A 20,494-nucleotide genomic window follows, 5' to 3' on the forward strand; every position below is an offset into this window, starting at 1 on the left:
CGGTGTCTGAAGCACCCAATATTCATTGGCAGACGGCAGTCCATGCTATCACATGCTGAGCGCCCATGAGTATAAATGGTTGCCTGAGTTACACGTCATCACCTTTTTGTCTTCAGGAGCCGCTTTGTTTCTATGGGGGCGTGTAAGATAAGAATCTGTTGGATGACTCTCTCTTGAGGGATGAGAGTTGAGGGTCTGCACCTTGCCAGTTTGGGTCCCGCGGCTGCTGAGGCAGCAGGGCAGGATTGATTGTGGGATTCTCCAGCTAGCTCTGTTGCCATCATATCGGTTCAGGAAGCTGCTCTGCAGCCGCTTATGACCTGGGGTGCGAGTTACTTCCAAAATCTTGTAGGACTAAAGAATGTGGACCCAAAATATAAATACACTGAACACATAGGTCTAGATTAAAATTTTTAATATAGAGACTTCAATGTAACTCATCAAGACTTAAATATTAATAAGTTAAAACAAAAGAGAGATGTAAGGTCATACTTCATTGCTGTTCAAATTGGTCTAAAAGTTAAAAACATAAATTGGACAACAAGTGCTGCTTAAATTGTTCACCAATACAGCACCAACTTCTGTCTGACAGACTTGCAGCCTTTAACTGAAAAGATCTTCTCTCTTTCAGGGAAGAAGGGCATTTCTCTGGCCACTTTATCTGCCAGATCATCATCTCGCTTCATGTTCAGATGGATCATCTCAGCCAGGACACACTGACGCACATGCTTCAACATGAGAGGTAGGAAAGGAATATAATGATCAATCAGATTCTGATTTATGATAGAGTGCAGAAATCCACCTGTAGAACACATAAGCATTAAAAAAATTTAAAAAGTTAATTGTGGAGTAAATGTAACCACATATTCAGGTTTGGGCAAAATCAAATGTAACCACTTAGGAAACAACCATTAAAAAACACATTAATTGAGGACAAAATATATTTAGAAAATGTATAAAAATGGCCAAATGATATATTAGGGAATATAAGTAACTAAAACTTATTAAAAATGTAAATATATTTTAAAATCTACATTAGCTTTTGAAATATATTGGAAAATAAATATTTTGACTGAATCCTTCAATGATCTTTCAATACATACTGTTTTTATCATTGAAGATGTTTTGAGAGATTTTAGACTCCAGTTCCTTGCTGTTCATCCATAGCTCTTCCCGACATATGCCTTCTCTCCAGAAATTCAGAGTCCAGTTGGCAATCACATTCCCACCTGCATTACTATAAATAAACACAGCTTAGTTAGGTTAATCTTATGGGAGTAGAGGAGCACTTCATTTGTAGAAACCCAAAAACAACACACTGATTTGAGGGTTTTACCTGAGAAAAATGAAGATTGCATTGTGGAATGACACTCCGTTTACACGGGCATTGTTGTTCAGAAAACGTTTTATGGTGTCAATCAGCTGTGGATGCATCTTGTCCATTCCATCAAATATGAACATGGAGCGGGGAAAACTCGATACATTTCCATGAATCCACTGCTTCAGCTGTGCCTGAATATACAGAACATGCAAATACCAGTTAGAGAAGTTACTTCTGTTATGCATAACACTCCCACAATATATGCATTATTTTTGCTTTCATTTTATAGGCCTAATTTTTTTTTTCACTATGTTTAAAACTGAGCAAAAATACTGTCAGTTTAATGGAATAGTTCTGCCAAAATGAAAATTAGCTTACAATTTACAGCACATCAATTGATTGACATGTCATGTTGTTTACTTGTGGATTATTATTGTGAATTATTGTGGATTATCTCATTCTGACGGCGCACTTTCACTGCAGTGGATCCATCGGTGAGCAAGTGATGTAATGATAAATTACATTTTTGGGTGAACTAACAGAAATGAAATGCAACTTCATAAATTGAAGGAAATAATGAATCTGTAAATGACCCAAATCCTCAACTGTCCTGCCAACTCTTGAGTCAGAGAGTCCTGTGCTCCATTTTACATCTTAAAGCAAGAGGTCAATCTACATGCGATTGCTAGAGGACAAGGCTAAAAGTATACTACCATTTATTTACTTACACTGTACAAGTCTGACTTTTCTTTGTGTGGGAAATGATGCTGAGATATATACATGTGTACATGATTGCTGCCTTCCCCTTTTGTATAAATGTTTCTTGCGATGATTTTAACGACATGATTTTTCCCAACTCCTGTAGTCCCATGGAAAGAGAGGACCAGCGGTTTGTTTGGTTTGCTGTCAGTCATAAACGATGTTACAGCTTTTAGTACAACATCAGACGCGATGTGCTGCCCAAAGAGAGAGTCTCTTAAATCTTTCTCCAAACCTGAAAGATGTGAAGATATTTGAAGTCAACAAATACTAACAAAATAGAAAGTAAACCGCCTATGAATAACCTATATCGTAAAACACACGACACGTTATGCGGTTTTACTTACGTTTAGGGTCAAAAGGCAGCAAATCGTCCCATTCAAAAAATGTGTAAAACACATAAGATGCAACAGCCGCGAGCACATCCAGAAAACCTGACGCTAATGTAATATTAGACACCAGAAATAAAACTAGAAACAAATTCCGCGCTTTCATTGTGAAAGCGAATCATCCAAGCCTCTTCCAGTCTCGGTTTCGTTTTTTGAAGGACAGGGAACCGACGGATTAAGAGATGCAAACATTACTGACTACAAAATTTCCTGTTTGCCCTGTTTTAAGCCTCGTATGTTCAACTCGCTGTAACCATGACCAGAAACAGAAGCCTATTATTTGCATTAAGTTACAATGTGCTTCTTACTAAGAACTGTTATAATAATATTGAACTTTATGAGCTCTCATAAACATGTAATTATGTTTACATTGTGTATGAACTCAGGAAAAAATCGCTTTGTTTTTCATGTTGTGTATTCACTTATGTGCTCATTTTGTGATTTGTATTTAGCCTATCTAGTTAAGTCACTCGAGGGCGCCGTTGCATCTGTCTAATCACGTACACCATCATCATCATCATCATCATCATCAACAACACCACAGAGAGCCTACCAAACCTTCATCATGTTTATGTGCAGCAGGGAGGTCAAGAATGCGGGATATCAGGGCATATGGCGGCTGCCTGGTCAGGTCATTGCAAAGTAATATATTAAAATAAATTAAAGCAATCTGGATGTTATATTTGTGTCACTTAAAGGCTTAGTTCACCCAAAAATGAAAATTCTGTCATTAATTACTCACCCTCATGTCATTTCACACCTGTAAGACCTTCGTTCATCTTCAGAACACAAATGAAGATATTTTTGATAAAATCCGATGGCTCAGTGAGGCCTCCATTGACAGCAAGATAATTAACACTTTCAATGCCCAGAAAGCTACTAAAGACATTTAAAACAGTTCATGTGACTACAGTGGTTCAATATTAATATTATAAAGCGACGAGAATATTTTTGGTGCAGCAAAAAAAGAAAAGAAAAAAGACTTATATAGTGATGGCCGATTTCAAAACACTGCTTCAGGAAGCTTCGGAGCATTATGAATCAGCGTGTCGAATCAGCAGTTGGGCGCCCGGGGAGCGATTGGGGGTTAGATGGCTTGCTCAAGGGCCACCCCAGTTGTGGTAATGAGAGTGGAAGAGATTAATATTTCACAGCAGTATTAATCAAGGCGTTTAGCCTATAATTAACAACATTAAGTTTCTTATTGTTCTTACAAGAATAAAAACACTGATCTCCATCAGGTTGGATTTTTTCCATCAGGTTGGAAGCTATTCTCTAGGCTAATTCCAAATTATTGAATTAGAGACCAGGTACAAACCCAATTCCAAAAAAGTTGGGACACTGTACAAATTGTGAATAAAAAAGGAATGCAATGATGTGGAAGTTTCAAATTTCAATATTTTATTCAGAATACAACATAGATGACATATCAAATGTTTAAACTGAGAAAATGTATCATTTTAAGGGAAAAATAAGTTGATTTTAAATTTCATGGCATCAACACATCTCAAAAAAGTTGGGACAAGGCCATGTTTACCACTGTGTGGCATCCCCCCTTCTTTTTATAACAGTCTGCAAACATCTGGGGACTGAGGAGACAAGTTGCTCAAGTTTAGGAATAGGAATGTTGTCCCATTCTCGTCTAATACAGGCTTCTAGTTGCTCAACTGTCTTAGGTCTTCTTTGTCGCATCTTCCTCTTTATGATGCGCCAAATGTTTTCTGTGGGTGAAAGATCTGGACTGCAGGCTGGCCATTTCAGTACCCGGATCCTTCTTCGACACAGCCAATTGATGCAGTATGTGGTCTGGCATTGTCATGTTAGAAAATGCAAGGTCTTCCCTGAAAGAGACGACGTCTGGATGGGAGCATATGTTGTTCTAGAACTTGGATATACCTTTCAGCATTTATGGTGCCTTTCCAGATGTGTAAGCTGCCCATGCCACACACACTCATGCAACCCCATACCATCAGAGATGCAGGCTTCTGAACTGAGCGCTGATAACAACTTGGGTTGTCCTTGTCCTCTTTAGTCCGGATGACATGGCGTCCCAGTTTTCCAAAAAGAACTTCAAATTTTGATTCGTCTGACCACAGAACAGTTTTCCACTTTGCCACAGTCCATTTTAAATGAGCCTTGGCCCAGAGAAAACGCCTGCGCTTCTGGATCATGTTTAGATATGGTTCTTTTTTGACCTATAGAGTTTTAGCCGGCAACGGCGAATGGCACGGTGGATTGTGTTCACCAACAATGTTTTATGGAAGTATTCCTGAGCCCATGTTGTGATTTCCATTACAGTAGCATTCCTGTATGTGATGCAGTGCCGTCTAAGGGCCCGAAGATCACGGGCATCCAGTATGGTTTTCCGGCCTTGACCCTTATGCACAGAGATTGTTCCAGATTCTCTGAATCTTTGGATGATATTATGCACTGTAGATGATGATAACTTCAAACTCTTTGCAATTTTTCTCTGAGAAACTCCTTTCTGAAATTGCTCCACTATTTTTCGCTGCAGCATTGGGGGAACTGGTGATCGTCTGCCCATCTTGACATCTGAGAGACACTGCCACTCTGAGAGGCTCTTTTTATACCCAATCGTGTTGCCAATTGACCTAATAAGTTATGTTGCCGATGTCTTCCACATTTCCGCCGCGTAGATTGCCATTGGTATGACAATGCTGTTGAACAGGTGCACCTTGGTCTTGATGGAGATCGTCGTGGCTGCCCAGATGAGCTTGAGTCTTTGGAAGACTGCTGAGGCATTCCTGATCTGGCACATGACATCGCGTTCCTCGATTTGTTGTTGTCCAAATGTCACGGGCGCTGTTGTTGCTTCTGTCAGCATATCCAATTCACATGATCTTTGTTTTGCCTGTACTTATGTCTGACCTTGGCCGCCTCCCGTTCCAAACTCGCCGTCATTTCTTGGGTTGTGCTTTTTCGTCGCCCCGATCAGGGCGATGTCATCAGCGGAGTCAAGGTCTATCAGCCATTCCAGCTCTCGCCACGGGATTCCGAATTTGTGTCGGTCCATTGCCCTGCGCATGACGAAGTTGACCGCCATAAGAAATAGGAACGGAGATAGAATACATCCTTGCCATACGCCAGTCTCAGTGGCGAATTAATCAGTATTACCCGCCTTGGTCCGAACACAGCAGCTTGATTCGTGGTAGAGGTTCCAAAAGACATCGACTAATCGTTCAGGAATGCCGAATTCGCGGGCGATGCACCACAGCGAGTCAAGGTGGACACTATCGAATGCCTTAACGAAATTGATAAAGGCGATCGATAGTCGCTGCTGGAATTCCAAGCTTTGCTCGACACTAAAACAATTGTTTATTGTCCCCAGTTGTGCTCACTGGAAATGTCAGCCCTTCCTTTATCATGACTATGGGTGATATCACCCTCCATCCGTTTACTCAGTTTATAATCATTACCCTACCTACCCCTTGATTGCCCTAAAAGTCCTTAAGAGGGTCCAACATAATCCTTAAAAGGTTAGTTCACCCCAAAATGAAAATTCTGTCATTAATTACTCACCCTCATGTCATTTCAAACACATAAGAGTTTTGTTCATCTTCAGAACACAAATGAAGATCTTTTTGATGACAAAATGCCGTCAGGTTTCCTTCCATAGCTGCCTTTATATGGATTTGTTTTATGATCTCTTTATTAACTTTTTGAAGTGTCAAAGTTTCAGTTGTGAAGGCAGTCTATGGAAGGAAATCTGACAACATTGTGTCATCAAAAAGATCTTCAGTTGAGTTGAGATCTGTCTGTCTGTCTAGTCACTCTATGGCACAGTACAGCAAATAATAAATAAATCCAAAAATTACATATTAAATCAATAATTATAATATATATAAATTACATATAATTATACAGTATATACAAATTATGTTTTTAGATTCATTATTTCATGTTTGGTCCTGCATATGATGTGATTTAAATGCCTTCCTCTGTCACATGCAAAATAGGTCTATTAAAACAATACTGGTTAGTCACGCAATGGAAATATTTGATTTTATCATGCAAATATTGAAAGCGGACATGCAAAATAAGTCAGTGAACATACTTTTATGTTCATTCTTTATTCTTTATTCTCAAGGGAAGTCTTCCTAATATACTTACTGATACTGTTTGTTATTTAATGAATTATATGAACTTATTTTGTGTCCTCGTTATCAATCATTGTAATCAGATAGCGATTAAGTTCATTCACTCAAATACACAGACAGTAGATTAGCACTCATTTAATGAGGGAAACATCAAATGCGGTCCAAACGGACCCCAAAGACCATATGAGGGTTAAATATGTTAGACCACGTTCAGGACAAGTGAACAGAATGCAGCAATTCATAAAATTAATTCAAACTCAAATAGTTTTTTGTACACACTTTGCTAAGCTGAAACATACTGCAGTTATATTAACTTACAGAGAGCAATGCTAGTCAAGATATAAAATGAGATGAAACACTTTTTTATTTTAAATTTAAGGCAGCAATTGAACTTGAAGTTGAAATAGGTGAAAGTATTAGTTAGACCAAAAAATAAAAGCAAAACACAAAAAGACACCCAGACAGAATGCAAGAATACGTGTTAACAATCCCTAAATCAACATCTGAAAAATAGACATACTATTTTTTTTGCTCAAAATAGATTATTGTGGATCTGCATCTTTTACATTTTTAGGCATTATGGATTTATGTGAAAAGATCTGCCAGTGCAAGACAAAATACACTTGTATTAAACACACATTCTATGTAAACAAGTCTTAATATTTTATTCAGTATTGCTTCTGAAGTAATTTTATATTTACACTATTTTAAGGATTTTTTAATATGGAAAATTGGTCTCCTATTTTTTCAGTAATAAGTGAATTCACCGCTGTCATCAATATACAGTGCCAGTTTCTGTTTGACAGACTTGCAGCCTTTAACAGCAAAGATTTTCACTTCTTCAGGGAAGAAGGGCATGTCTCTGGCCACTTTGTCTGCCAGATCAAAGTCTTGGATCATATTCAGATGGACCATCTCAGCCAGGACACACTGACGCACATGCTTCAGCTCCAGAGGTAGGAAAGGAATATAATGATCAATCAGATGATGATCTATGATACTGGAGTGCAGAAATCCACCTGTAAGCAAGTGGTATATTTTCAAAAACTCTTGGTACTAATCTCACAACAGATGATTAAAAATGCACGTTATCAAAGATTACAATATTTTTTTTTCCCCCTATTATGTTAGAACAAAACACAAAATCACAAAGTATCCTTCTCACTAGTGTTTCATCTATATGAACTTCTTTTTCACAGTATCAGCCTTTTTTTGGGTAAAATTTTAAAAATAAACTGGAAAATATACTTTTTGCTTTAGGATACTTCAATGATTTTTTAATACACACTGTTCTTATCATTGAAGATGTTTTGAGAGATTTTAGTCTCCAGTCCCTTGCTGTTCAACCACAGTTTTTCCCGAGCTTTGCCTTCTCTCCAGAAATCCAGAGCCATGTCAGCAATCACCTTCCCACCTGCATTGCTATAAATAAACACAGCTTATCTTTGTTTGGGTCACTCTTTTTGGGAGTCTGAAGCTATATTTCATTATCAACTAATCTATCGCTATAGTAATATACTGTAGCTAATATCTTGCCTACAACTTCGTTTGTGGAAATCTGAAAAGCAAGCCCCTCAATTGAGGGCATCACCTGAGAAAAATGAAGATTGCCTTGTGGAATGACACTCCGTCTACACGGGCATTGTAGTCTAGAAAAGGTTTAATGGCATCAATCAGCCGTGGATGCATCTTGTCCATTTCATCAAATATGAACATGGAGCGGGGAAAACTTGATACATTTCCATGAATCCACTGCTTTAGCTGTGACTGAATATACAGAACATGCAAATGCAAGTTTGAGGATTAGTTAAAGGCGTCAAATACCAGAGTTAAGGCTAAGCCATCTTATCATATTGGAATCTTTTTTATTTACTTACACTGTATAGATCTGACTTCATTTTGTGTGGGAAATGATGCTCAGATATAAATGTGTGAACATGTTTGCAGTTTTCCCCTTTTTTGTACACATTTTTTGAAATTATTTTAGTAACATGGTTTTTTCCAACTCCTGTAGTCCCAAAGAAAGAGAGGACCAGCGGTTTGTTTGGGTTTCTGTCATTCATAAATGATGTTACAGCTTTTAATACAACTTTAGACGCAATGTGCTGCCCAAAGAGAGATTTTCTTAAATCTGCCTTCAAACCTGAAAGATGTGAAAAGATTTTTGTAGTTTGTAATAATTAACATATTGATGGCTGTCTGATACATAATTTTAATTCTGTTTTCAACAAAGGGGATTACTTTAAGCTTTTTTTGAAAGAAAAAAAAAAGGTGTTATGAGACAACTAGACACTTTCACCCCAAAACAAATTACTGTATATAAATACTTTTCAAAACGTTATGAAAATAGCACTGAGATAGCAATTTAAGAGTACGTTACATACAGGTAAGTAGCAATAAAAAAATACGACTATCAGTATTAACCAGACTTAGCGTTGACATAATGGCATAAGGTGTAGCAACTGAAAACTGAAAATTAGGCTAAGTGATAAACATAAATAGCCTACCAGTTTATACTCACATTTAGGATCAAAAGGCAATAAAGGATCCGGTTCAGAAAAATTGATTGTCGAAATCAATATCCCAACCACTAGGGAGCATTCGAACAGAAACACAGCTCTACGACCTAATGCTGACGGCTTATCATTTTTTATTGTAGGCCTATTATTATTATTATATTGAAAATCCATTGCTTTCGTCGTGAAAGTAAATCTTACTCCTTAGTTCGCGCTTGCTTTTTTTGGAAGTAGCCTAACTCAGAAGAGGAAACCTGGCGCAGTGGCGTGTGATGTTTAAGCTATCGGACAAACCAGATGGATTGATTAGCTCAAGCTGTGTTTTGGAACATGGCTGGTACCTAGTATCTAAATGTTAGCTGGTAACCACCCAAAACCATGCTTATAGCTGGGTCGATTTTCTTTTTTGGATTTGAAGCTGGTTTCTCAGCTTTGGTGGAGCAGGATTCTGTAGCAGCTGTAAGTTACATAAGCTTACTTCTGATAATTTCTGATAAAATAACACTTTAAGGATAAAGCAAACTGACAAACACAGAGGATGTTAAATTTATTTCTGAAAATTAAACATCTTCATTAAAAACCTATTTGTGTTTCCCAAGTAGCCTAATTACTTAAATGGCAGCAGCCTAAATAATTAACATTTAAGTAGGCTAACTTACTTAGCTTATTCAAAATCATACAAACGACTTTTCCTCCAACTGTTTAGTCAAGTTTGAAGCAACCTAGGAAGAAATAAAAGGAGATTTTACAACAAATATCTTCTTAATAATTTAACATTAGCATCATAGTTTATTTAAAATTTCAGTAGGGCTACAATTTTTGTAGCTCGTGTACGCGCGTTCATTCAGGCACATTAACGTCCTTAGTTTCGTTAGCCAATTCTTTGTACCACTTAAGTGTATTAAACCTGACATATTATCTTCAGTAACAAAATTTGTTTGAATATCGTAGAAATTTGATTTCGTAGTTATTTCTGAATATAAAAATGCTAACATTTTCAAGCGAAAGCACTATTTAGAAGTAACGGTAAGTTAACCATTATGCGTGTGCGCACTGAGACGTTTATTTATTTATTTATTTATTTATTTTTATCCGCGAACAGATGAGTCGTCGTTTTAATTTGATGACGCTAGAGACCGCGCGCTCACTGAAACCATTAATGCTGAGTCTATACCGGGTTTTTTTGTAAATAGGCCTATATTTCTATAATTCAGTCTAAAACAGGCCCACACAGGCTGATTCTCATTTTAAGAAAATTAAGTTAGTTTATTTTTTGGGTGCAACACAATAAATGTTTTGTACAGTATATACTGTATATTTCGCTAATTCAGACCTTTAAAGGTTCATGGCTCTGTATTTTTACCTATTGTTTTTAAAAACAAAGATTAGCTGTATTTTAAATTATATGTGATATATTGTCAATATTGTATCGATCCTGACAAATATTGGACATACCTGTCAGGGTCAGGAGACACACGAGAGCCAATGCCATTTCACAAAGCTGACCCAGCTTGGCCAAGCTGGTGGGGATGGTGGAGACCTGGTCAATCTGGTCATTAAGTCCAAGCTGGTCAAGTCAAGTCACCTTTATTTATATAGCACTTTTTACAATGCAGATTGTTTCAAAACAGCTTTACAATGATAACAGGAAACATAATTTTGGCTGTATAGCAGCTCTAGAAGGTGGTGTCATTGTCCAGCAAGCATTGTCCGTTGTTCAGTAAGTTCAGTATTGATTCATTTCCGTTGTAGAAATTATTAGTTATTAATTTAGTTCATTTATCTATACAGCAGCTATACGTCAAGCTCAGTTCAGTTCTCATACAATGGTGTCAATGGAGGCAGATCAGCAGGCTAATGTTGTTGAATATTAGGTGTCCCCAGAGGTGCTCGTGTTGTGGTCGTGTCTAGGCGTAGTTCCTCCATCTGATTTGGATATGGCCCGTATCCGGCTGAATACTGTAAACCTCGGGATAAACAGAGAGACTTATTATGCCATTCTCCTTATGATGTAACAAGTACATTTGGGTGGTATATTGTTCCCGGTTCTGGCTGATGTAATTTATGCAGCCTAACAATCATTTAACTGATTTGAAAATATATATTGATATATATAGCGTTTTTAGTCTAGTTTTAAACTGACAGAGTGTCTCTGCTTCCCGAACAATGCTAGGAAGACTGTTCCAAAGTTTAGGTGCAAAATAGGAAAAGGATCTACCACCTGCGGTTGATTTTGATATTATCAACGGGCCAGAATTATGACATATCAAGCGTTCGTGTCAGTTCTGGCAGGTCAAGTAAGTCAAGCTCGCATCAGCTGACTCCCAGGTGACTCACGTCTACCTATAGGAATACGAGACCTATCACAGCATCCATATATAAGCTTCTCAGTATTATCAGCAGCTATCGCATTTCTCGGGAGCTAATTAAATGGCAAATTCGACAGGCACAACCGCATCATCTCAGTAGGAATTGTGCAATTGGAAATTTAGCGAGAGGGATTCGTTCGCCACATGGATTTCACCTTTCAAACACACAGATTCGCCGCATTGATCATAAGCCGCCTGATTTGGAAGTGACGGAGTTAGCATTACTTCTTGCATCGCTGCAATTAGACATAGACTCGCTGAAGTTATACTAATATGAATGACTCGAGAACAAGGCTGCGTTCCACTCCAAATTATTATGCCCTTCACTCGCAAACTTCCCTCCATCTCGTGGACTCATGCATAAGGTTTAAATGAAACGCACTAAGCCCTTGTTCACTTAGAATTCACTATGGAGCTGATTTATTATTTAAACCCCTTTTGTAGCCTACTTATGAATTTGTTTTATGCACCATTCTATATGCTTATAAGTTGTTGGAGAAAAAATATAAAATCCTATAGGTATATGAACTGTTGGAGAAACATAAAATTACACAAATGAAACAAAATATCAATAGTATAAACTTTGACTTTGAACATAAGGTAGCTACAAGTAGCCTATTATGCGATTGAATCTCAACATAATATATTATACACTATTATGCGATTAATTCTCAAAATAATTAAAGTGCCCCAATAATGCCTTTTTTAAGGTTCCTAATATTGTTTTGGGAGTTTCCTACAACAGGTTTACATGCATGCAAGGTCAAAAAATACTTTCGTTTTCTCATAATATACATTTAATTTCACCTCAGTTCATAAACGATTCGTTAGAAGCAGCCCGTCTCCTCACACTTGCCTGGTTACTTTCCTAACCAGAATACGGGGGGAGTACTCTGGGTTCGGGCCAAATACCTCTCTTCGGACAGCACGCCAAATACGCATACTATTACGCATACTATTTACTATCTGATTATTTGTAAGTGTGAAATCAAGAAAAAACAGTTGCAGCTCTTTTTATTGGTTTTACAAAAATCACAATCATTTGTGCACCATTTTTCCAAACACAACAAACAAAACTGTTATTTGTTAAATTCTCAGTTGCACTTGGAATGTTCCCAATCAGCCCCAAATAAGTATCTTCTGAGTTAGTAATATACACAGGAAATGCAAATGTTCTAGTTGTTTACACAGCTATCTCAATTACAAAAAAGGGGAAGGGGAAAAGAAAAAAAAAGAAGAATTTGAGAGGATAGAGGAAGGGTAGTAGTGAGCGGGAGAGAAACAGTGGAAGAGGTAAAAAGAGAGGGGAAAGGAATAGATGGTATAGGAAGAGAAGATGGAGCAAGAGGTGAGGATGTAGAATGAGGCATAGAGGGAGAAGAGATGGGTAAAGTGGAAGGCAATGGTATTAGTGGAAAGAGCAAGAGAAGAAAATATAAGAAGACATGGACAGAGGGAAAGGGGAGAGCAAGGTGTAAGAGGAGGGAGGTAGATGGGTTTTAAATGAAATCAGAACCAACCTAATTTACCATGTCATAAATTATGGTCTTTCCTTGAGAGAAGCTAGACCAACCCAGAGTTCAGCCCAATATAAACATTGTGCCACAGTCAACATCCACAACGAGTGCCGCAATCCACTGATGGTGTGGCACACAACACTGTCTTGGGGCCGCACAACACAGAAAGGCTCCTACATTTTTTTAAACTCCCTCAATGAAATTGTGTAGTTGTTTGGGAAACTGTCCAATTTCACCATTCAGCACTGGTGCAAGAGTGGTTTGAGCATCACCCACATTTCAGGATGGTGTTCCTTCCAGCATATTTTCCTCTTGGAGATGGAAAGTATATGACCGCAACCTTTACAACCAAGTAAGCCTTCTTGAGGCCTGTGAAGAAGTTCAGGCACAAGGATGGATCCAGCATTCACAGCTTTTTTTCCCACCAGGGGCGGTTCTCAAGAAAGCTTATCGTTTTCACGTGTTAATATTGTCAGTTTAAACATTCATGATTTTAAGCCATTCAATCACAAGACGATGTGAAAGAAAACTTGTGTGCTGTGCTTCAGGTGTGTGCGCGGCGCGCACGGAAATGATCTGGGGTGCGTTTCCCGAAAGCATCATCAGTAAACTATGGTCGTAAGTCCCTTTGAACTCTATTGGTAACGACAGAACTCGCGACCATAGTTTGCTTTGGGAAACGCACCCCTGACTGACAGCACGCAAGTTCTCTTTCACAGCGTCTTGTGATTGAAAGCCGCCTCAGATGGGCTGAGCCCCCCTGAAGATCAAATCCTAGAACCGCCCCTTTTTCCCATGATGCATGACCTGTAAAAATATATGCTGTGATGTTGATGAAATTCTTTGACCAGATGTAAATGAGAGGCAAGATCTATAAAGTTCATTTGATTCAATGATTGCAGTACATTTATTTATTTTATATTTTGGGGAGAAAACTCATTGTTATACAACTAAACTTTGAAGAACACGATTACACATACTTCATTCATGTATTTATGTATCAACGGTTTAATTTGTTATCAAATCAACACACTTGTAGTTTTGATGTTAGTATTTATTTTTGATAAATGCATTACTAGAATAAACTGCAGCGCTTCATTGTGCAGTGAATACTGAACTGTTTTGCCAACATAAGTGTGTGTTTAGTTTGCTGTGTTGTTTTGAGAGCTGCTACATTCATTTAGAGAAATGTGTCAGATTGACTGAGAAAAACTGTAATTCACAGTATTCCCTTGAGAAGAAGAGTATTAAATACAGGCTGCAGACTAAGCAAGGCACAACATCAACACTTAAATACTAATAATCAAAAGCAAAGGTGAAAAGTCAAGTAATACTTCATTGCTGTTCACATAAAGAGTTAAAACAGCAACAGTAGAAAAAAAGTGAACAAGTGCTGCTTTTATCTATTCATCATCATACAGTGCCAGTTTCTGTCTGACAGACTTGCAGCCTTTAACAGCAAAGATTTTCTCTTCTTCAGGGAAGAAGGGCATGTCTCTGGCCACTTTATCTGCCAGATCAAAGTCTTGAGTCATGTTCAGATGGACCATCTCAGCCAGGACACACTGACGCACATGCTTCAGCTCCAGAGGTAGGAAGGGAACATAGTGATCAACCAGATGATGATCTATTAGACTGGAGTGCAGAAATCCACCTGTAAAATGTAGAGGAACAAATTTCATATATGAAATAGAAGATTGTAACCAGGGAAATCAGCTCAGTGGTTAGAGCAGTTGCCTCACAGCAAGAAGGTCCCCTGTTTTAGCCCTGGCTGAGGGTGCTTTCCTCTGCCTCTGGCCTAAGAAACTGGGACAGGCTCCAGCCCCATGACCCCAGAAGGTCTTAATAAATGAATATACACTGAACAGGCATAACATTATGAGCATTGACAGGTGAAGTGAATAACACTGATTATCTCTTCATCACGGCACCTGTTAGTGGGTGGGATTTATTAGGCAGCAAGTGAACATTTTGTCCTCAAAGTTGATGTGTTAGAAGCAGGAAAAATGGGCAAGAGTAAGGATTTGAGCGAGTTTGACAAGGGCCAAATTGTGATGGCTAGACGACTGGGTCAGAGCATCTCCAAAACTGCAGCTCTTGTGGGGTGTTCCTGGTCTGCAGTGGTCAGTATTTATCAAAAGTGATCCAAGGAAGGAACAGTGGTGAACCGGCGACAGGGTCATGGGTGGCCAAGGCTCATTGATGCACGTGGGGAGCGAAGGCTGGCCCGTGTGGTCCGATCCATCAGATGAGCTTTAGCTCAGATTGCTCAAGAAGTTAATGCTGGGTCTGATAGAAAGGTGTCAGAATACACAGTGCATCACAGTTTGTTGCGTATGGGGCTGCATATCTGCAGACCAGTCAGGGTGCCCATGCTGACCCCTGTCCACCACCGAAAGCGCCAACAGTGGCCACGTGAGCATCAGAACTGGACCACGGAGCAATGGAAGAAGGTGGTCTGGTCTGATGAATCGTGTTTTCTTTTACGGATGGCCGGGTGCGTGTGTGTCGCTTACCTGGGGAACACATGGCACCAGGATGCACTATGGGAAGAAGGCAAGCCGGCGGAGGCAGTGTGATGTTTTGGGCAATGTTCTGCTAGGAAACCTTGGGTCCTGCCATCCATGTGGACGTACCACCTACCTAAGCATTGTTGCAGACCATGTACACCCTTTCATGAAAACGGTATTCCCTGGTGGCTGTGGCCTCTTTCAGCAGGATGATGTTTGTTTGTTTATAATTTAACGCCATGCAAGCTATATTCATGGCGAGAATGAGATTTTTTTTTTTTTTTTAAAGGAAAAAAAATTTAATTAGTTTTTAAATTTGATCTTAGGTAAAAATTCTAAAACTAAATCAGGCCTTACTTCATTTAAAAATCTTTTCATAAAAGTCAACAGAAAAATAAGAGTTCTAACAGATTTCAAACTAACACAATCCATCAAAATATGCTTCAGTGATAATGGATTCTGGCACAAAGGGCATAAAGAAGGATCTTCATTTAGAAACATATGGGTTAGTCTGGAGTGCCCTATTCGACAGCGTGTGTAGATAATATGATCCCAGCGATTTTCAAAGTGGACGTTTTGCACCAACCACAAGATCTCTGAGCTCTGAAGTGGAAGCTTCCTTAACTGTCGCATCAGCTTGTTCATTCCCTGTAATACCACAATGCCCTGGTACCCAACAAAAATGACTTTAAAATTTTGTGCCTCCAAGGACTGCAAATTATTTAAAATTTCCACAAATGCTGGGTGTTCATATTTGGAAGATGCCTGAAGAAAAGATTTTGAGTCTGTCATTAATAGGAAATTTCTTCAGCAGGATAATGCGCCCTGCCACAAAGCAAATATGGTTCAACAAGTCCGATCCATGGAGGCCCCACCTCGCAACTTACAGGACTTAAAGGATCATCTGCTAACATCTTGGTGCCAGATACCACAGCACACCTTCAGGGGTTTAGTGGAGTCCATCCCCAATTGGGAACAACAGCAACTCAGCCACGGAGTGGTAGGCCACGTAAAATCACAGAGCGGGGTCAGCGCATGCTGAGGCACACAGTACGCAGAAGTCACCAACTTTCTGCAAAAAGTCAATAGCTACAGACCTCCAAACTTCGTGTGGCCTTCAGATTAGCTCAAGAACAGTGCGTAGAGAGCTTCATGGAATGGGTTTCCATGGCCAAGCAGCTGCATCCATGCCTTACATCACCAAGTGCAATGCAAAGCGTTCGGATGCAGTGGTGTAAAGCATGCCGCCACTGGACTCTAGAGCAGTGGAGACGTGTTCTCTGGAGTGACGAATCACGCTTCTCTGTCTGGCAATCCGATGGACGAGTCTGGGTTTGGAGGTTGCCAGGAGAACGGTACTTGCCTGACTGCATTGTGCCAAGTGTAAAGTTTGGTGGAGGGGGGATTATGGTGTGGGGTTATTTTTCAGGGGTTGGTCTTGGCCCCTTAGTGAAAGGAACTCTTGATGCTTCAGCATACCAAGACATTTTGGACAATTTCATGCTCCCAACTTTGTGGGAATAGTTTGGGGATGGCCCCTTCCTGTTCCAACATGACTGCGCACCAGTGCACAAAGCAAGGTCCATAAAGACATGGATGAGCGAGTTTGGTGTGGAGGAACTTGACTGGCCTGCACAGAGTCCTGACCTCAACCTGATGAAACACCTTTGGGATGAATTAGAGCGGAGACTGCAAGCCAGGCCTTCTCGCCAACATCACTGCCTGACCTCACAAATGTGCTTCTAGAAGAATGGTCAAAAATTCCCATAAACACACTCCTAAACCTTGTTGAAAGCCTTCCCAGAAGAGTTGAAGCTGTAATAGCTGCAAAGGGTGGGCCAACTCCATATTAAACCCTATGGATTAATAATGGGCTGTCATTAAAGTTCATGTGCACGTAAAGGCAGGCGTCCCAAAACTTTTGGCAATATACTGTAGTGTATTTCAATACTCTTTCAATACCGTTATCATTGAAGATGTTTTGAGAGATTTTAGTCTCCAGTTCTTTGCTGTTCATCCACAGCTCTTCTCGATTATTGCCTTCTCTCCAGAAATCCAGAGCCATGTCAGCAATCAAACTCCCACCTGCATTACTATAAATAAACAGTTTCTCATTAGTTTGGTCAATCTTTGGGGAGCTATATTTAATTACCACTCTGCTTGAATCTAACAATTACATTTTTTACCTGAGAAAAATGAAGATTGCACTGCGGAATGACACTCCATCTACACGGGTATTGTAGTCTAGAAAAGGTTTTATGACGTCGATCAGCTGAGGATTCATCTTGTCCATTTCATCAAATATGAACATGGAGCGGGGAAACCTTGATACATTTCCATGAATCCACTGCTTTAGCTGTGCCTGAATATACAGAACATGCAAATCCCAGTTAGAGGATTAGTTAAAGGCTACAAATACCACAGTTAAGACTAATAGTCACAGTTATAGGCCTACCTGTTGAACTAAACTGATCTTATTGGAATATACATTATTTACTTACACTGTATAGATCTGACTTCTCTTTGTGTGGGAAATGATGCTCAGATATAAATGTGTGAATATGCTTGCTGTTTTCCCCTTTTTTGTACACATTTCTTGCAATGATTTTAGCAACATGGTTTTTCCCAACTCCAGTAGTCCCATGGAAAGAGAGGACCAGCGGTTTGTTTGGGTTTCTGTCAGTCATAAATGACGATACAGCTTTTAATACAACATCAGACACAATGTGCTGCCCAAAGAGAGATTCATTTAAATCTGCCTTCAAACCTGTAAGATGTGAAGATATGTGAAGTCAAAAATATTGTTTGTAGTTTGCAATGATAATTTATACTAAACATTTATACTATAACTACAACGTTGCATTTTGTTACCACGACAAACACAGTACCACAATCAAAAAAACTCGTCTATAGGCCCAAATACGATACGTTATTTTGCGGCTTTACTCACGTTTAGAGTCAAAAGGCAGCAAACCGTCCCGTTCAAAAAATCTGTTAAACACGTAAGATGCGGCAGCCGCGAGCACACCCAGAAAACCTGAAGATAATGTTATATTAGACACCAGAAATAGAACTATTAAAACATGCTTCGCTTTCATTGTGAAAGCGAATCACTCAGGCCTCTTTCAGTCTTGGTTTCGTTTTTTGGAAAGGAACTTGGAGAGGAACTGACGAATTAAGATGCAGCAAACATTCAGCTTCTTGTTAAAAGCATTTATTGGTCACAGTTTACATGACCACTGAAGAAATGTAGGCTGTTGTTTTGGGGTTTTTTTTTTTTTACATTAAATTACACATTGTGATTCTGACTAAAACTGGGTGATAAGTCCTAGTTAATAACTCTACTATATTGAGTTATTTAATGATATGAACATGTAATTGAGTTCACATTGTGAAGCTTGCGTGTGTTTGATTCAATTCATGAGTTTATGTAGGCTTCGAGTCTGGCAAATGCAATTGAATCAAATCGTGAAAATCCCCATATGAGCTTCAATACAGACTCTAGTCTACACACATCTTGCTTTTGAGAGAGAATTTTAGGGGAGAATATCATTCAGGGTCCGTCATCTATGATGTGTATCACATGATGACCAGCAGATGGAGCTACACTGCAAAAAATGCTTTTCTTATTTAGTATTTTTGTCTTGTTTCCAGTCTAAAAATTGTTAAATCCAGATGCTTTTACTAGATAAGTAAAATGATACAAGATATTTTTTCTTGTTTTTTGGAAGAAAAAAAAAAAAAAAATCAAAATAATGCAAAATTTAAAGCTGTCATGCAAAAAAAAAGAAAAAAAGAAGAAAAAAAAGTCTCTTATGGATGCCAGTAACCAACATACTTAAATGTTTATTCTTAAATTATTCTTTAATCTCAAGAGAAGTCTTCCTGGTCCCTTAGTTAAGAGTCACTCTCAGCCTAACTGTCTAAAGCCTTCAGACAGATAGGTTGTCTACAAAGTCTTCACATATTTCACAACACTTCAGCATTTGATTCTTATTAAGTGAAGATCATTTTTTAGTATTCTTCACCATAGCAAAGTCTCTGAGATCCTGACACCTTGTACGTCTGGAGACTCCAGGTAGAAATGGTGGCACTGGAGACTAAAGGTTTCACACTTAATTCTTCACCTTAATTCCTGATTCTTTTGCAGTTAACGTGTCTTTTTGTCTTGGCCTGTTTTTGTATGACCCTGTTGACCAATGAGCGTTTTGCTGTTCATTGGTCATGCCATAATTTAGCAATTTTTTAGTATTGCATCCTTCTCATGAGCATTTAATAATTTTTTACTTTTCAGTCTGAGTTAAATCTCTTTTTGTTGGCTCATTTTACCTGTAAAAGAAAATCTGCTTAATAATTATGCAAACCTGAATATAAGGCGTTTTTCACTTCCAGCCTTCATTATCAATTATACAACTTATAAATGATTAAATACAAAATTAATAGTAGTTATTAAGATTAAGATGTGGTTTGGAATTGGCAAAATATGCTTCAGTCACTCTGCGGCACCGCTGAATCCACCAAGAGCACATTCACCGTCAACACATAATGATTTTCGGGTACTCAAAGCAAGTTACATATATGGAAGGGGGGAATCTCCTCAACCACCACCAATGTGCAGCATCCACCTGAATCATGAGACGGCAGCCGTAGTTTTCCCAGGAGTCTCCCATCCAGGTAGTGACCACGCTCAACCCTGCTTAGCTTCAGTGGGCAACCAGTCTTGGGCTAGAGTGTGATAGCTGCTGGTAATAAAATAAAGACAAGTATCGTATGTAAATAGATAAACAAGTGTGTAAAAAAAAAAAATAAATGCCATAATTTCTAATAAATAGCCTACATAATAATAAACAAAAGTGAAGGGTAAAGATAAACAAATGTGTAAATAAATCCAAAATTATAATCAAATAAAACAAATATTCTGTTCTAATTATTTTAGGTTTATTTAATGTACGGTCCAGCCTACTTACAGCTCAGTTCTTGGGGCTCTTGGTTGAG

The 20,494-nt window shown here is 38.7% G+C and overlaps 3 protein-coding genes across 4 annotated transcripts; all 3 read right to left on the reverse strand.

Annotated features, from left to right (window-relative positions):
* Positions 1-104: 104 nt before the first annotated feature.
* On the reverse strand, positions 105-2,665 carry LOC127505544 (torsin-1A-like). Its single transcript, XM_051881164.1, has 5 exons — positions 2,428-2,665; positions 2,050-2,315; positions 1,337-1,512; positions 1,104-1,237; positions 105-802 (listed from the first exon to the last, which is right to left on the reverse strand). Exons 1-5 carry the CDS (start codon positions 2,573-2,575, stop codon positions 561-563), a joined length of 966 nt encoding a protein of 321 aa, XP_051737124.1. The 5' UTR covers positions 2,576-2,665; the 3' UTR covers positions 105-560.
* A 4,152-nt stretch (positions 2,666-6,817) lies between these two features.
* Positions 6,818-10,595, reverse strand: LOC127505297 (torsin-1A-like). Its single transcript, XM_051880753.1, has 5 exons — positions 10,559-10,595; positions 8,465-8,730; positions 8,179-8,354; positions 7,876-8,009; positions 6,818-7,606 (listed from the first exon to the last, which is right to left on the reverse strand). The coding sequence occupies exons 1-5, from the start codon at positions 10,593-10,595 to the stop codon at positions 7,335-7,337; spliced, it is 885 nt and encodes a 294-aa protein (XP_051736713.1). The 3' UTR covers positions 6,818-7,334.
* A 79-nt stretch (positions 10,596-10,674) lies between these two features.
* LOC127505541 (torsin-1A-like) lies at positions 10,675-18,672 on the reverse strand. 2 transcript variants are annotated; one of them, XM_051881163.1, is made up of 5 exons: positions 18,450-18,672; positions 18,001-18,266; positions 17,686-17,861; positions 17,462-17,592; positions 10,675-11,070 (listed from the first exon to the last, which is right to left on the reverse strand). In XM_051881163.1, exons 1-5 carry the CDS (start codon positions 18,595-18,597, stop codon positions 10,958-10,960), a joined length of 834 nt encoding a protein of 277 aa, XP_051737123.1. In that variant the 5' UTR covers positions 18,598-18,672; the 3' UTR covers positions 10,675-10,957. The 2 variants fall into 2 exon arrangements, with proteins under 2 accessions (XP_051737123.1, XP_051737122.1); XM_051881162.1 differs by lacking the exon at positions 10,675-11,070 and adding an exon at positions 13,869-14,643.
* Between the last annotated feature and the right edge of the window lie 1,822 nt (positions 18,673-20,494).

Source organism: Ctenopharyngodon idella, chromosome 22 (genome assembly GCF_019924925.1).
Source record: "Ctenopharyngodon idella isolate HZGC_01 chromosome 22, HZGC01, whole genome shotgun sequence".
Lineage (NCBI taxonomy): Eukaryota > Metazoa > Chordata > Actinopteri > Cypriniformes > Xenocyprididae > Ctenopharyngodon > Ctenopharyngodon idella.

Coding starts and splice junctions, on each gene's coding strand:
- LOC127505544 (XM_051881164.1), bottom strand. CDS start 2,575: ATGAAAGCGCGGAATTTGTTTCTAGTTTTATTTCTGGTGTCTAATATT. Junction 1,513..2,049: donor AAAAGTCAGACTTGTACAGT/GTAAGTAAATAA, acceptor CTGTATATTCAG/GCACAGCTGAAGCAGTGGAT. Junction 803..1,103: donor CATCTTCAATGATAAAAACA/GTATGTATTGAA, acceptor TGTGTTCTACAG/GTGGATTTCTGCACTCTATC.
- LOC127505297 (XM_051880753.1), bottom strand. CDS start 10,595: ATGGCATTGGCTCTCGTGTGTCTCCTGACCCTGACAG. Junction 8,010..8,178: donor GCAATCTTCATTTTTCTCAG/GTGATGCCCTCA, acceptor GTTTATTTATAG/CAATGCAGGTGGGAAGGTGA. Junction 7,607..7,875: donor CATCTTCAATGATAAGAACA/GTGTGTATTAAA, acceptor ACTTGCTTACAG/GTGGATTTCTGCACTCCAGT.
- LOC127505541 (XM_051881162.1), bottom strand. CDS start 18,597: ATGAAAGCGAAGCATGTTTTAATAGTTCTATTTCTGGTGTCTAATATA. Junction 18,267..18,449: donor GCTGCCTTTTGACTCTAAAC/GTGAGTAAAGCC, acceptor CACATCTTACAG/GTTTGAAGGCAGATTTAAAT. Junction 17,593..17,685: donor GCAATCTTCATTTTTCTCAG/GTAAAAAATGTA, acceptor GTTTATTTATAG/TAATGCAGGTGGGAGTTTGA.